Genomic DNA, 17,225 nt, shown 5'->3' with positions numbered 1-17,225 from the left:
TTGTCGATATTGTGCATGATGAAGTGTCAGTATTATACCATGGTCAGAATCAATTACGTTCAATCATGCAGTTTGCATGGACCCTTCAAACTCTAAAAATGGGTAAAGTTCCCTGGGGGTACATGAACGTTTCCTCTTTATTTGCACCGTTTAATTTAACTGACAAACAACGCTTGCTTTCAATGCGTGATGCTTCCTTTTCTATGTTACATATTGAAAGGTTAGAATCTTTACCTTTTTCTGTGGCAGAAGCCACTGCTGCAACGTGGCTTATCCACGGTTTGATAACGCTGCCTTTTGCTTTATATAAGTTTTCAAATTGTATGAAATATGTACCCATAGGTCGTTATGAACCATTAGGTAGCGGTTTCCTTCATGAAGTCTGGTCACTCCCATACACATACAGATGTTTTAAAGATGACCAAGAAGTTTATCTTACAGGGGAGGAGTGTACTGAGACACCAGATCATTCTTTGATGTGTAGACACATACAGTTACACGGTTCATGCAACAAGGACCGACCGAATATGGCTTGCGTTTTACAAGGCACGCCAGTTCCTGCTATCATCCCCACGTTTAAATTATTAGAGAATGGTAGTTATTTGATGCTCAATAATGAAAACTGTTGTGGGTTAATTAAAGGTATAGCTTTCATAGTAACAGTAAGTGAGCGGGTTATTTGCTGCAGAAATGTGCTTTATCCTCCCACACGTGAACATAGGGAGTCTTCCATCTGGCCACAGATACCAACCTTGGGAGCAGAATTCAGCGGCATGGCAAGAATAAGGGCTCTTTTGTCCCAGAAAGAGGTGGCCTTGAGCTCGGCCCGTGAAACTTTCGTGCTTCACATTGCAAACACCCGTACGGAGGTTCAGGCACTTTTGAATACTGATTTGCCTTTGCATTTCGGAGCTATGGTTCGTACTATCTTTAACGCATCCTCCACACAGGGCCTAGCGCATTTTTTTAAAGTTGTTAGCAGTGGTCTCGTGACTTCCTTTGAAAAAATTTTTGGAGTCATCCCTGCTTTCTTCCATTCTATTTTTTCATCCTTGTTTGGAGGGTTCCCATTTTTACTTGCATTAGCAGCTGGCGCACTAGTGGTTTTTTGTCTCTTTAAATATGGATGTCCTTCCTGTGCAAGACCCCGCGCAACAGCTACTGACGCGGTTTCGCAACCGCATGCTTGAATATTATGGCACACTGCCGTTGGCGACATTGAGCACGGCATATGGGTTATCTTTTCGATTCTCCTACTTCACCTGTGTCCAGCCTGTATTTCACTGCCTGACCTGTGATTTCCATTGGGCCATTGATTTGTGTCTCTGCGGACCGGTTTCTCCTGACGTCGATTTTAATCAGCTGATGAGTCCTATCATTGCTCACGAGTTGGTTTGTTCTGACGAGAGGATTATGGCCTTAGCAGTGGCGCATGGACTAATGGGTCCCTGGGATATATTGTCGGCAGCACAGACTTTCTTGGAACTAAGTTTTCTTGAAAACCCACGAGCTGTCCTCTGATGGTTATAGAGGATCCGGTGCTGGGAGAACACGTATGTTCCTTTCATCTTTTAAATTGGATGGCTGAACTGTTTTCGGATGAGGACAGTGATTTCCTATTAGAGGCTGTTGCTGCTTACTTTTCATATACAGTTTTATCATAGACACTGCCTCGGATTGACGTGCTGATTCATAGCATTTCATTGAATTTATTGACTTATTTGTCAAGAATTTTTTTTATTTCCTTGCCTATTGGCTTGAGCCACGTTATATTTTTGGGCTATTTTTTAGCATTACTTTTTAAAGTTTAGTTTCGATTCATGCTCGTTTACTGTTGAGTTCTGCTCTCATGAGATGGCACTTCTGTTATCATATTTAGTCCGTTCTCGGATCATGGGGGGGTGTCATATAGCTCCTGTATATCCTTATATCGTGTTAAGTTAGCATAGGTACATTTGAGGTTTAAACACCATTTTTCTTTCTTGCAACTTCTGCACACGACACTTAATTGTTGACTTAGCTTTCAACCTAGTAGTTTGCCGTGGTGTATGTGAGAATAATATGTTATTGCTCTGATATCAGCTTTGCTTAATAAACTAGGTCTGCACGAAGAGTGCTGAAGTTTCAGGAACAACACGATATGGAATTGTTATGAGGTCTGATCTCCACGCCTTCATAGTCATAACACAAGTGCAGCCTTTGCCAACTCTGGCTTCAGGCGGGATTGATATTGCTTTGCACGAGGCACATAGAACACACTTGATGCGGTGCACATGCAGAGAGAGCTGGTGTATGCTGATGTGAATCCTTCATGCTAGGACACTAAGGTATGGGCCCACCCTAAAACAACCCAAAGAGACCTTCTTAGCTAATAATATAATATATGTGTTAGGGTGAGATATAAGTGTTGTTAACTCCTATTCATTACAGTATGTTAACATGCTGTCACCATTCGCTTTTTATGTCTTAGTAACTATGCTGATAATTTTGCTACTGATAATAAGTATACTTGTATTATCTAAGATACTGCGCCTGAGAAGACGGCATTAGTAAATAAACATTTCAAATGCACATGTGTCTTCTTTACTCCATGTTCTGGTTTGTAATGATAATATAACGAAAGAGTGTTCATGAGTTCCACGTACCCTGAGGTACTGTAAGTTCATGTTCTGGTTTGTCTAAACATTGGGAGTTTGATATGTCCAATGAGACACTGTAGCTAGCTCGGTAAGGGGTGAGTTGGATACTAAGGTGAGTTTTGGGACACCCTAATTCGCCGAGGTTCCACTCCTCTGTGCACAGTTTTGTGTGAGAACAGAAACCCTGCGACAATATAGTGGTTAAAAATATCGAATTTAAGGTAAGTAATATCGATTTTCAAAATATAGAAGTCAAAATATCGAAGTATACAATATAGGCATTAAATATATCGATTTTTTTAATAATATCAATTTTTTAAAGTGTTTTGTATGTTAGTATATGTGTGAAAAGTGTATATTAATTTTTGTAATGTATGTTTAATGTATTTTAAGTAATGAATTTTATGTTATTTAATTTTTGCGTAATTTAATTCTGTAGCGGGTTGTGGTTTTATAGGGGAATAGGGTGGGAAGTAATTTAATTATATTAAATTAAATATTAATTTTTAGCAATTATTATTCATTTTTAATTAAATTTAGCTTTTTAGTTCTGTAGCGGGTTGTGGGTTTATAGGGGAATAGGGTGGGAAGTAATTTAATTGTAATTAATTAAATATTTTTATTTATTTATTGGTATTCATTTTGAATTTATTGTTATTTTTTAATTGGTAATTCATTTTTATTAATTGCCAATTAATTTGTATTAATTGATTAATTGTTAATTATGTTAATTTTTTTAATTTATTTTCTGTAGCGGGTTGTGGGTTTATAGGGGAATAGGGTGGGAAGTAATTTAATTGTAATTAAGTAAATCTTTTGTTTCATTTATTGGTATTGATTTTAGATTTATTGTTAATTAATTTTTAATTGGTAATTAATTTCTATTAATTGGCAATTCATTTTTATAAATTGGTAATTATTTTGTATTAATTAAATATTTGATAATTATGATAATTGTATTAATGTATTTTCTGTAATGGGATGTGGGTTTATAGGGGAATAGGGTGGGAAGTAATGTAATTGTAATTAATTACATATTAAAAATACTTTTTGTGTATTGATAATTAATTTACTGTAAACTTTTAATTGGTATTAATTTTTATTATTAATTAGTTTTTGTTATTGAAAATTAATTAGTTGTTCAATAATTACGAATAGGTTATTAATTTTTAATAACTAATATGTAGTTGTATTTCTAATTAATTATTACATAATATTAAATTGGTTATTAATTTCAATTAATATTTTATTGGTATTGATATTTAATTTATTTTTAATAATATATTAAATCATTACTTTCCCTACTGTTAAACTCACTGGAGTGGGAATAGTAATTTTCACCCTCCCGCTATCCAACGCTTTCCCTACTGTTGCACTCTCTGGAGTGGGAATAGTAATTTTTACCTCTACGCTATCCAAAGCTTTCCCTACTGTTGCACTATCTGGAGTGCGAATAGTAATTTTCACACTCCCGCTATCCAACGCTTTCCCTACTGTTGCACTCTCTGGAGTGGGAATAGTATTTTTTACCGCTACGCTATCCAACGCTTTCCCTACTGTTGCACTCTCTGGAGTGGGAATAGTAATTTTTACCCCTACGCTATCCAATGGTTTTCCTACGGTTGTACTCTCTGGAGTAGAAATAGTAATTTTTACCCTTCCAATATCCAACGCTTTCCCTACTGTTGCACTCTCTGGAGTGGGAATAGTAATTTTTACCCCTACGCTATCCAACGCTTTCCCTACTGTTGCACGCTCTGGAGTTGGAATAGTAATTTTTACCCTCCCGCTATCCAACGCTTTCCCTACTGTTGCACTCTCTGGAGTGGGAATAGTAATTTTTACCCTTATGCTATCCAACGCTTTCCCTACTGTTGCACTCACTGGAGTGGGAATAGTATTTTTTACCCCTACGCTATCCAACACTTTCCCTACTGTTGCACTCTCTGGAGTGGGAATAGTAATTTTTAACCCCTACGCTATCCAACGCTTTCCCTACTGTTGCACTCTCTGGAGTGGGAATAGTATTTTTTACCCCTACGCTATCCAACGCTTTCCCTACTGTTGCACTCACTGGAGTGGGAATAGTATTTTTTACCCTCCCGCTATCCAACGCTTTCTCTACTGTTGCACTCTCTGGAGTGGGAATAGTAATTTTTACCCTTACATTATCCAACGCTTTCCCTACTGTTGCACTCACTGGAGTGGGAATAGTATTTTTTACCCCTACGCTATCCAACGCTTTCCCTACTGTTGCACTCTCTGGAGTGGGAATAGTAATTTTTACCCCTACGCTATCCAACACTTTCCCTACTGTTGCACTCTCTGGAGTGGTAATAGTATTTTTTACCCCTACGCTATCCAACGCTTTCCCTATTGTTGCACTCACTGGAGTGGGAATAGTATTTTTTACCCCTACGCTATCCAACGCTTTCCCTACTGTTGCACTCACTGGAGTGGTAATATTAAATGTTACCCTTCTGCTATCCTACGGTAGAATATTGTAATTTTTTTATTAATAACTTAAATTAATTATATCTTAATTTTAAGGTTATTTGAGTATTTTAAGTATGTTTTAGTTAACTATATTTATTATTTCATTAATTTTAAATTACTTTTAAGACATTTAAAAAAATTCGATATTTTGACTGACTATATTTTTTACAGACTATATTTTGGATTCGATATTTTTGTACTTACCTGTTTGTAGATAGGAATTCGATATTTTGGCATTCTATATTTTGGTGACTATGGGCCAGATGCATCAAGCATCCATTTTGTGATTCCTTATTAGCGAAAAATAAGGAATCGCTAATATGGAATAGCAAAATGGAATGCATCAAGCAATCACTACAAAAATAACGAATCCTTAGAATTCCTTAATTGCGACTCGCAAATTGCGAGTCGTAATTAATGAATACCTCCCCATTCGTTCCTATGGGCCCAGAGGCCCATAGGAATGAGTGGGAAGACAATCTAAATTTGCGAATCACAATTAGCGATTCGCAAATTGAGATTGCGAGTTCAAGGGTGCAGGGGTGTCCAAAGGACACCCTGTTGCACCCCTGATTTTGATCTGTGCCCATATGTTGCGCACACACATGCCCTTAGGGCATGTGTGAGCGCAACATGAAACTTTGAAATATGCACACAAGTGCATTTTTCTAAGTTTTTGCAAATTACCATGAAGTTGTACTTCGTGGTAATTTGCGTGCCCTATTAGCGAATTCGCTATTTTTGAAATTTTCATGCATTGCATTTAAGGAATCTCAATTTGAGATTCCTTAAATGCAAACAATCGCAATTTAGCGAATTCTCTATTTGCGATTTTTGCATTTGGGATGATGCATCCCAAATGCAAAAATACCGGTCGCAAAGGGGCAGATTCGCAGAATCTGCCCCTTTGTGACCGTTTTTTAGCTCGATGCATCTGGCCCTATATTTTGGTAAGTCTATATTTTGTCATTCTATATTATGTCAGTGATCCCTGAGTACTTAACAGGTCTTTAAAATACAAATTACTTGTAAATGAGGCTTTTGTTGTGTGCTCACCCCTTCTTACTGCCACTCTGTCTATGGTTGGAAGAATTAGCCCCCCCCCCCACCCCGAAATTTGGCTCTAGTTGCCCGCCTGCTTAGGTCTGATAACTATCAGAAATATTTGCAGTATTGGTGAAGGCTGTAACCATTGCCTTTGACAAAGTGGGCACCCTTGATGAAAAACAAGGCCAAATCTGCAAAGTGAGCAAAACATAAATGTATGTCTCAAGAACTCCACTGCCTCAAATGCAAAGGACTAGCACTTGAAATGGCATAGAAGTAGTCTCATCTTCCCACTGAACACATACATCATTGTGAGTTGATTCATACACTTTTTAGATCAAATAAATGCACTGATATACCCTCTTCTTGGAAGATATAAAACAAATATCTCAGAATTAAGTTTGCCAGAAAAAATTAGTTTGCTGGTAATGCAAAGAACACCTACTGGCTAGCTCAATAGAAAGATGCTACTTCCCAAAGAAGGGCCATTTCAGGTCTGAAATGCAACGATAAACAATGGAGTTAAAAAGGCAATGAACTATTTCATAAAGGTTAATTCATTACTAAGCGGGAAAAGGGCTTGGTTAGAATAGCACCGACATTGAGGTTGAGTACTCTTACGTGGACAATGATTAGTGAACAGGAAACTCTACACAATGAACTGCAGTGTGAAAAGAATTTTCCATAATATCTGGACTATGTGTACTGAGCCTTAGCACACTATGATAAGGTAAACTGCTGAAAAGGGCGTCATTCAAGAAATCTAAAAGATATGGCAAGATTAGATTGCCCAATTAGTGGCATCAAAAACGAATTTGTATCATCCAAGTAATCTTTATTCAGTTTTTAAAATATACCATAAAAGTACATAAAACAGTTCTTTCATTAAGAATACAATTCATAAACCCCATGATTATACAATGTATACAAATATCAACACTGTCCCCTCGAGATCCTCAACCTTACAGCAATCCTAATAAAATTCATTATGCAAAACAGCGTGTGAGAATCATTGGCCCTTTGCAGAAACAACAGTGCCAGCTTAGCACTTTTAAACTTTGACTGTTTTAACATATCCACTAAAAACTTGCGCCTAGGTACAGAATAAAATGAACATAACAATACAAAATGAAGGGTATCCTGCAGAGACCTATTGTCGCAGCCGCAGGTACCCTTCTGCTCAACCGTATGTGTAAAACCTGCTGGATTTGCCAAGATGTGATGTAAAAGGTTGAGCCTAAAACGCGTCATATAAAATCTTTCTTGGGCATTATAAAATAGTGCTAAATAGGGTTCCATCCCCACTTCTGTTTTTAGTGCTCTATAGGCACAGACTGTAGCTTTTGATTCTTCTCTAACCGCCCTGTATGCAACAGCCTGCTCCCTAAATATATTTTTCACTCTCACTTTGTCAAAGGTAGTAATTTTTTCTGGGTTGACAAAGAGGTTCAGACAGCCCATGCCCTCCATTGTGGTCTTTACATATCTGAGCCAGGGGATGTTCAGTCCCTTATCCCCTTTCAGGCAATCTAAAATAATTTGCCTGGTAAGAGCTGCCTCCCCATTGATCCAAATCTTCACCCAGGCTAAAAGGAGTCTAATCTTTATTAAATCTTCAATGAACTCAGCACCTAATTCATCGTGTAGGATGCGGACCGATGTGCTTTGCGGGGTTTTTAATACCTTTCTGAGGTATTTGTTTTCTTCCACTTGTATTTTTTCAGTGTTTACAAACCCCCAGACTTCTGCCCCATAAGTCACTTTAGAGCAACAGATTGATCTATAGAGATTCATCACTTGTTCGGGCGACCACCGTCCCAGCCTCCGCCCATAATTCATTATCGCCCCTGTTGCAGCCACCAATTTAGAGCAGTGTTTTTCAACTAACAGATTGAAGTTTAATAGCCCGTCAAACAATATGCTCAGATAAATAAAAGACTGAACCCGGCCTATTTTATGAATACCTATCCTATACGTAAAATTCGTGCAGGCTTTAGCCCCTGCTAACATTACATGGGATTTATCCAGGTTTGCATATAAATCAAGTGAGGACCTGAAACTGACGAACCCATCAATCAGCTTCTGCAAGGCCTTCGGGGTGCGGACTAGCAGCAGCGCATCGTACCCGTACAGCAGAACGGGAACAGGGCGAGAACCTATCTGGGGGGAACCCGCTCTTAATTTGCCTAATTCCATATCCAGATTGTTAATATATAAGTAAAACAAGAAGGGGGCTAAAATACAACCTTGCCTGACCCCGCTGTTACACGGGAAAGGTAATGTACAACCTCCTTCTGCACTAAACTGCACTTTGGCTGATGTATACCAGTGCAAGGCTTTTAATATATTCACCAGATCAGGTTCAACCCCTAGCTTTGTCATCAGGACCCACAGTTTTTCTCTGTTTACATGATCGAAGGCGGCGGATAAATCCATGAACCCCAGGTACACTGCCTCATTACTTGCTATTGTGTACTTGGCAACCAAAAGGTAAATATTCAGGCATTGATCCGTCGTGGACCTTCCTTCCCTGAACCCATACTGAGTTTCAGTGATAATATTATGTGTGTCAGCCCAGACCTTAAGGCGATTCAGCACCACGCGCCCAAGTACCTTCGCCGTTACATCAATTAAGGATATCGGGCGATAACATTGAGGGTCGTCCCTATTCCCTTTTTTAAATATGGGGACTATTACTGCTGTTGACTACAAGCGTGGGAGGCCCGTCTCTACTGCTGCATTCAAAACCCTTGTTAGTATGGGGCCCCATAGTTCCACCTTACTTAGGTATAGGTCAGGTGGTATTCCATCTGGACCTGGGGCCTTGTTTTTAGATAGGCCCTTATTGCCCCTACAATTTCTTCCAGTGTAAATTCCTGCCTGGCAACCCACTGGGTGCTTGGTTCAGTAACATCATTAGACGCTCCTGTGTGGTTATACAAGTCTTTAAAATGAGTATGCCATTGTTCCGGGAGTATTGTATTACATATCTCAGGGGCGTTTGTATCCTGAAAACATGGTTTATTGATAATTTTCCAGAATGCTGTGACGTCTCTATTCTCCGCCGCCCCCCTTAAATCCTCCCAGACTTGCGTTTGGAGCGATTGTTTCCTAGTATATAATGCTTTCTTATAAGTGCTTCTACATTGGGCGATGTGTAGCTTATCCCTCTGGAGTGCCCTTAGGCTGTCTTTCAGGTTCTTGTGGGCCTGTGAGCATGCTTTGTCAAACCATCTTGGGGCGCTAACTGGACTTGCCTTTTTAGTGTTCGTTAAAAAACCCTCAACGAGGTGCGCTATTTCCTCAAATGCATTTACCACAGCTGCACCTTCTAGGGAAAGGTCAAGACACACTTTAAAGGCGTCTCACCCTTTATCCATTAGCGATTTATAGATCCTTGCCCCGTCTATTTTAGCCCACCTCAGGCGCCGCCCCTGGTCCGTAGCTCTTTCAATATTTTCCATAGCCCGGGGGACCCTTTTGGTGGGGGGTTATATTAGCTCCAGCACTAGGGGATTGTGATCGCTATGTATATTCCACTCAATGTCCGCTCCCTTCACCCAGGATCTAAACAGTCTCGAAACCACAATAAAATCGATAAAGGAGCGGCAGCCTCTACCCTTAAAGGTGGGTGCGATCTCCTCTCCTTCTTCAACTTTCACTAGGTCAATAGTGTGTATCAGGTTTTGGCCTTTCATCAACCTGTCCATTTCCGTCCCATCTGTTGTGTGCAGAAAGTGTGGCCCATTCTCCAACGTGCAACGGGACCAGTCTCTAGTGATAGGTCTAAGAGATGGACAAATGTGGCAATTAAAGTCGCCCGCAATTATCCGGAATGGAGCCACTGCCCTTTTTCCATGAACGGGCTCGGTGTTAAGAAAGTTATCGAGTTCTTTAATTGTAGTTCCCTTCCCATTACTCCCCACTGCATTATAAAGATTAATTATAGTGAGGTTTAACCCTTTCATGTGTAGCCCCAGGGCCTGCAAGTTATGTGATGGCCAGTTGAGGTCCATCCACGCCCCTTCAATCTGCAAATCCACATAAGTAATCAGGCCTCCCATGGCTCTTCCTGATGGTGACTTCTGGGCAGGGATAGTGAAACACTTATAACCCGATAGAAAAAAAGGGTTATAATTAGTCACCCAAATTTCTTGCAGGCATATTATCTGAAACCTCATAATATAATCCCTCCAGCCCTTGTTATTGAATTTCACAGCCAGTCCCGCTATATACCATGACATGATCTTTAGCCCCATCTTGGTAGAGGACGTACTCACCGATTATGTCCGGTTAATGTTTTCTACCTTGTTCCCTTCCGGGGCTCCCTTACCCACTGATGTCGGATACTGGGAAGATATACCATTGCTACCCTGACTTTTTATTTGGGGGTCTGCCGGAAGCTCTTCTTGTATCACCTTTCTAGGTTCGCCTACCCGGTCACAGGGGGAGTCTAATAGAACATTTAATGGGATATACTGGGGATTCTCTTGGGCCAAGCTGTTCTTCCCTAGTCAATCTAGTTCTTCCAGAGACATCAATGGGTCAAATCTGTTCATCCGATATACAGCTCCTTGATTCCTGATCGGGGCATTAGGTACAGATCGTCGTAGTCCCACCCTGTTCCACTCCTACTTTTCACTGCCGAGTCATAAGCTGAGCTAAGCGTACCCTTGGATAGAAAAAATGTAAGGGCATGACTCTAATGTTGTTGTGTTGTGTGGGTAACTCCCAATGTACAATTTTGTCAACAATACGGGGGTTCCTAAAGTTCACCACCACAGAATCCCCACTGATGTCTTTATGCCTATTACCCACCCAGTTCACCCTGCGTACCAACAGAACTTTCCCCTGCTCGTTCTCTTCACGAGGTCTAAACTTATTTAGCCGAAACATGACTTTATTTTTAAGCTCTTCATGGGTCTCGGTCTGTTCTGGCCTTAGCTCGGGCACCCCCGTAAGGATAATTACATATGGGGCAGCTTGCGGGGGCAGATTTAGACAAGGTAATATGTTCTTGGTTCCCTTATTCGGGGATCTTTATGCCTGGAGCCGTGACGGGGCGTGAAAGGCGGTCTGCCTATGGACTATAGCCTGATGCATGATCTTAGGCCCCATCCGATTTTCCTCCCTCGCGATGGCAGTATTCTCCTTTACGACCTGGGTTATGAGTGGCCCCTGTGGACCAACCGGCTTGGGCGGGGATGTAGTGAAGGTAACTTGTCCTAATGCAGGTTTACTATCTGTCACCTTCGTCAAATTTGTGGGGATAGTCTCCCCTCCTGGGATACTATTTAGAGAAGGGTGGGTGCTCCCAGCGCCTGGCCCCTTTGCTTTTACCATGGACACCACCTTGTCCAACCTGCTGATAATTATTTTCATTTGAGTATTAATGACACTTTCAAAGTGGGCCTGAAGGTCTGAAATCATTTGAGCAGCCCACCTGGGGGGGAGTTGAGTGTGTGGTTGCTCCTCGCTCCTTGGGGTGCTCACTCTACCAGGTTTATTACTCTCTGTTATAACTGAGGTACCCTTCCTCTGCTTCTTCCAGAGACTTAACATCTTTTTTTTTTGCCCTTTTGTGCCAGTGCCTCCCCTTTATTGCCCGCCTGTGCTTTTAGATCCACCTCCTGGCCACAGGGTATGTCCGTTAAGTCAGGATCTGGTAAAGTATATGTATCAATTAGGGGCTCTTCCAGTTCGCAATCTACTTGTGAGGCTGTTAAATCAATTTGTGGAGTTAATGAAAAACACCTCTCTGTTCGCTCTATTTCCTCTAATACTACCACAATCGCTTTGCGCAACATTTTATCTATTGCTGTTGGTTTACCAGGTACCATACAGTGCGCTCCCTTTGATTTGCCAGATGAGCGGAGGTCCGGGGAAGTACGTAGACTCTGCCTAGCCGACCTGGTTTGCACAGTACTGGCCATTGTTATATTAAAATTTTTCCCAGTTTAATTTAGAGACAGTGACTACCAGATAGACTAGATAGGTTAGCTACCACAAACCCCCTCTCCGCTTATTCCTTTGCGCTTAATCAGCTTCTGCCCCAGACCCTCACGCCTTCTCTGGTTGCCCTTTGTTTCAAGACCACGGAGCTGTCCCAGTCCCACTTTCCTGGAGAAGGTCAACAATACCTTGGTTTATTTAAGGTAAATTGTTAGAGGGATGGCCCGGCCTGGCCTCTTCTGGCCCCCGATGGCCACAGATGGTTCTGCCCTTGTCCCGGGCTTCTCCCGGCGCTGCCCGCGCGCGGTGACGCGACGCGGGGGCTTTGCTGCGTCTTATGCGCCTCCTGGCGCGAGAAAAAGGGCGGCGGCGGCTTCCGCAGCTAAGCAGTCTGGAGGATGTAGTTCCTTGACCAGGTCCCCCTCCATGCAGCGGCCGTTAGGGATTGTAGGTGAGGCGGCGGGAGGGAGACAAACAGGCAGCGAAGCTGGCGTTCAGGGAGGGCAGAGTGCAATAGTCCACAAGGTAAGCCCCCAACGAAAAGTGTTGCCCGCTCCACCGGGGCTTTGCTGCGTCTTATGCGCCTCCTGGCGCGAGAAATGCGGGCGGCGGCGGCTTCCTCCGCTAAGCAGTCTGGGGGATGTAGTTCCTTGACCAGGTCCCCCTCCACACAGCGGCCGCTAGAGATTGTAGGTGCGGCGGGAGGGAGACAAAAAGGCAGCGAAGCTGACGTTCAGGGAGGGCAGAGTGCAATAGTCCACAAGGTAAGCTCCCCAACGAGAAGTGTTGTTTTTATCATCCAACTAGCACTGTTCAGCACAAAACTGGACAATGAATCCTTAGTTAAAAAACAGACAGGCGTGTAAGATGATTATATCTGAAAAATGTGTATTCATAAAGAAGTTATGATGTCCTCATTCAGACTCTTTTTATGCTTATTGTTGGGGCTTAAGTGATGTTGAAGAAAACCACTTTGAATCTCACTAGGCAGGCAGCTAGTATTGAACATCTAGGTGTGCCCAGCTAGAGGAATGAATGAATAAAACACAATTATCATGTTGTAGACATTACTCACACTACTTCTTTTTTTCTGGTCCGGTTTTCCTTTAATCTCTGATTGGACAGTATAAACAGCTTTTGATTGAATATTCTCTTTTATGAAAAGTTGAGACTTGTCAATCACCAGAGGTGAAAGAGCGAAGAGGGCGTAGAAGAGGCAGAGCAAGAAACAGAGAGAGAGATAGAGAGAGAGAGAGAGAGAGAGAGAGAGAGAGAGAGAGAGAGAGAGAGAGAGAGAGAGAGAGAGAGAGAGAGAGAAAAGCACGATTTTTCTTAAATTAACACTGACCTTTTGGATCTGATATTTCTTCTTCCGAGCAAGGGACGCAGTCAAAGCAGCAAGGAGCTTCCCCCTGACGGGAAGCCCGTCTAAAGCCCATTTGGCAGGGCATACTGCACACAGAGTTAGGGATCTGTTAATGTGGAATGTCACAGATAGATTAGAATTCAAAAATGCATTTGTTGCCTCCATTTTTCAATTGAAAGACAATAATTTGTTTTTAATAATATCAAATGCTTCAACCCAAAAAGAAAGCAGAGTCCATGTATGGGTAGTGTGCGGCAACAACACAAGGAGAGCTATTCATTTTATTTACTGGTATTTAGTTACAACTGAACACCAGAGACATAGTGTGCTGCTGAAAGCTACACTGTTTTCTTAAATATTCCTTTATACCATTTGGTGGGAGGGCTACTTAGAAGGTCTCCCACTCAAGAGCTCCAATATGCCCATGCTAGCCTGTGATTTCAAAAGTATGCATGTCAGCCTTCCAGAGACAGCCTTTGAGTGGGTGCTTCACACACCATTACCAGCTTACACCAGCACAAATACTCGGACCTCATTTATGAAAACAATGCATCGCTGCACCAAAACGGCAATGCAACAGTTTCCACTCCCTCCTCCTTGCGACACAATGGATGTGCTGTACATTAATGTACTGGTAAACCAAAGAAGGATTGGGTCCGTACGCTACCTAGATTGGAGCACTTCAATTTTATAAACACACAAAGTATCTAGATAGCTCAATTTAAACAAATTGTTAAACAGAACAAGCCTGTGTCCTTGATTCAGAATCCTGTGTGATTTATTTCACTTTTCTTTTTTTACTTTCAGGAGAAAAATATTCTTACATTTTGATCATGTCATCTTGTCAGGCAACACTTCTTTTTGTTTTCGATCATATGTAAAAAACACTCTGAAAATGTACATAACAGACAAATCATAAAACAACACAGTCAACAGGTGTAACATATCAATACATAACTAACCATATATGACCAGTCCCTTATTACATTTAGAAACACTTGGCGGACAAATGTGATTTAACAAAGAATGTCTTATATGTTCCTGCCAGTGTTGTTGGCTCTGGGAGTTATAGTTTTTTGTAGGGTGTTGTCAATAAGAGAGAAGTATTAGTACACCATGTGAGTGCCTTATCCCAACATGTTTCAAACCCCATCTTGTTGGGGGTTTCTCATCAGGACCTGGACTCCCATCAAATATATTTGATGGTAAAATACCGATTCAGGTGTGCATGCACATGTGTGCATGCACACCTGTGCCATATGACAGGCAGACCTGCCCTTAGGGCAGGTATGCCTGCCACATGGCCCGAATCTTTTTTGGGGGTGCTAGAGGGTGTCAAAGTGACACCCCCTGCACCCGTGTCAAAATCTGTATTTACCGATTCGGTAAATACCGACCGGTAATGCCCCATTCATTCCTATGGGCTTCAAAGCCCATAGGAATGAATGGGCCATTACCGGTCGGTATTTACCGAATCGGTAAATACAGATATTTACCGATTCGGTAGAAGGAACATCTGGATGTTCCTACATCTCAACCCCTTAGATTTACCGATTTTTAATTACCGAATCGGTATGATTCGGTAATTAAAAATCGGTAAATCTATTTTACCTACATCGGGCCCTTAATCCATTCTTACTTGGGTAGAAATTGTCCCACAGACTCTTTCTTTAGCGGCGCACAATGCAAGGGCAAAACGGAGGGTCTAAAGACAAGCACCAGATTAGCTGATGCAGATCCAGCATTTTTGAGAAGGCTGCCCACATCTATAAGAACTCAGATCAAAAGTGAAACTGACATAGTTGAGGACTCACTTGGGCAGAATGCAAAAATTCTGCACAGCAAGAAAACAAGCAACAACCAAGATAGTAGTAATGTAGCCACCCAATCACCAGAAATAAACATGTCTGAGGCACTCAGTAAAGGAAAACAAACCAAAGTGCAGCCAAATCAATTGAGTTCTTTTTCAAGAAAAAAACGATCTTAAGACCACTAGCCAGATTCATCATTGTAAAATTGGTTCGCAAAGGGCCAGATTCTGAGAATCTGGCCCTTTGCAAGCGCAATTTTTGCATTTGGGATTCATCACCCCAATTGCAAAAATCGCAAATTGCGAAATCGCTAAATTGCGAGGAATTGCATTTAAGGAATCTCTATTTGAGATTCCTTAAATGCAATTCATGAACCATTTTTGAATTGCAAATTCGCTATTTTTGGCCGCTATTTACCGCGAAGCCTGACTTCGTGGTAAATAGTGAAAACTTAGAAAAATGCACTTTAGCATTTTCTAAGTTGTATGTTACACACACACATGTCCTTTGGACATGTGTGTGCGCAACATCAGTCTACATTTACATTTCAGGGGTGCTACAGGGTGTCCTTTGGACACCCCTGGCACCCTTGAAATTGCATCCTTATTTGCGATTAGCAATTTGGTAATCGCAAATAAGGAAGCTGTAGAAATCGCAAATAATATTGCGATTTCTATATGAATCCCGTTTTGCGAGTCATTAATAGCGATTCCTTAATAATCGCTATTAAGGACTCGCAAATCGGGACATTGATGAATCTGGCTGCACATCCTAGAGCGAGAACTTGTGGGCAACTTAAATATGCAGCAAGCGCCCGTGAAGTACATATCTGCGCCCGCTCCTAGTCCATGTCACAGGTGCATTTCACCCTGCCCTCAGCTGACGGAGGACAACTCGATCATTTAACTGTCATCAGCTTACTAACGGAATCAGAACCTACAACAAAGGCAGTGGCTCAATTTCCGTGCAATAAACCAAAATTGGGGAGCCAGTACCATCAATACTAACAGGTCTCGAGGATACATTGCACCTCCAGCACAGCTGGAGCAGCTTGCTGCCCCACTGCTTCATTCACTACATTAGAACGTTGCAGAAGTACAACCCCAGGACACACAAGGCCAATGCACCTTCACTCAGCAACATAGAGGACACTCCAGACAAAGGGGGGACAATGCCAGAGTCTATTGGAATCCCTGACTTAAACTTCTTGAGCCACTGTACACAGGTGACCACTGATCGAATGTGCTATACCTGCAGAAGAAGCAACAAAGTCACTCCACAGCGAACCAGCCAGAAGCAGCTCGCCCTCTATGCGTGCTCTGTCATTTATTCGGTTGCGTTCTACTCTGTATAGCTGAACAACTTGTGGAGGAAACGTAGAGGGTGGGGCATCCCAAATAATTTGCTGCAGTCAACCATATCATTGTATACCTCGAATAATGGCTTAAAGCAAGGATGCATGCTTGCACCCTTACTATTCAATCTTTACACTGCTGTCATGGGCTCAGCACTGAAACAGGCCAACTTAATCCTGCTAAAAAGTTGAGCTAACAAAGTCATGATATTACAATATGTAGACGGCATTGTCCTTGTGGACCACCCCAGAATGGGGATTCACAAAGCACTTAATGTCCATTACAAATACAACGTAGCCAATAAAATGGTGGTGAGCGGCACAAAGACTAAAATAGTCACCTTCAGCAGGTCCACATAAGAAATTGATTCTTGCTTTGAGCCTGGGTCCACTCAAGATTCAAAGCACCATATCAGACAACTATTTGGGAGTGTGGCTAGTGTCAGAGGGGAGGTCAGTCTGGCATGGCGTCAGTCACAATAAAGCTGCGACACGTGCAGTTTGGAATGAGGCGCACATGGAACACTGCTAAATAGGCACCCACTATGGACATGTTTGAT

General features: G+C 41.8%; 1 protein-coding gene across 1 annotated transcript in view; it reads right to left on the bottom strand.

Moving 5' to 3' along the window:
• Positions 1-16,772, bottom strand: part of LOC144790825 (vomeronasal type-2 receptor 26-like) — a 115,492-nt gene extending 98,720 nt beyond the window's left edge. Inside the window, exons 1-2 of the mRNA XM_078665499.1 lie at positions 16,743-16,772; positions 13,483-13,606 (exon numbers count right to left, since the gene is read on the bottom strand). Coding sequence (XP_078521625.1) covers positions 13,483-13,606; positions 16,743-16,772 — 154 coding nt within the window. The remainder of the gene's footprint in view (positions 1-13,482; positions 13,607-16,742) is intronic.
• Between the last annotated feature and the right edge of the window lie 453 nt (positions 16,773-17,225).

This window comes from Lissotriton helveticus, chromosome 11, assembly GCF_964261635.1.
Source record: "Lissotriton helveticus chromosome 11, aLisHel1.1, whole genome shotgun sequence".
NCBI lineage: Eukaryota > Metazoa > Chordata > Amphibia > Caudata > Salamandridae > Lissotriton > Lissotriton helveticus.
Note: the sequence above shows the minus strand (reverse complement) of the source record. Positions and strands in the feature narration are given on the sequence as shown.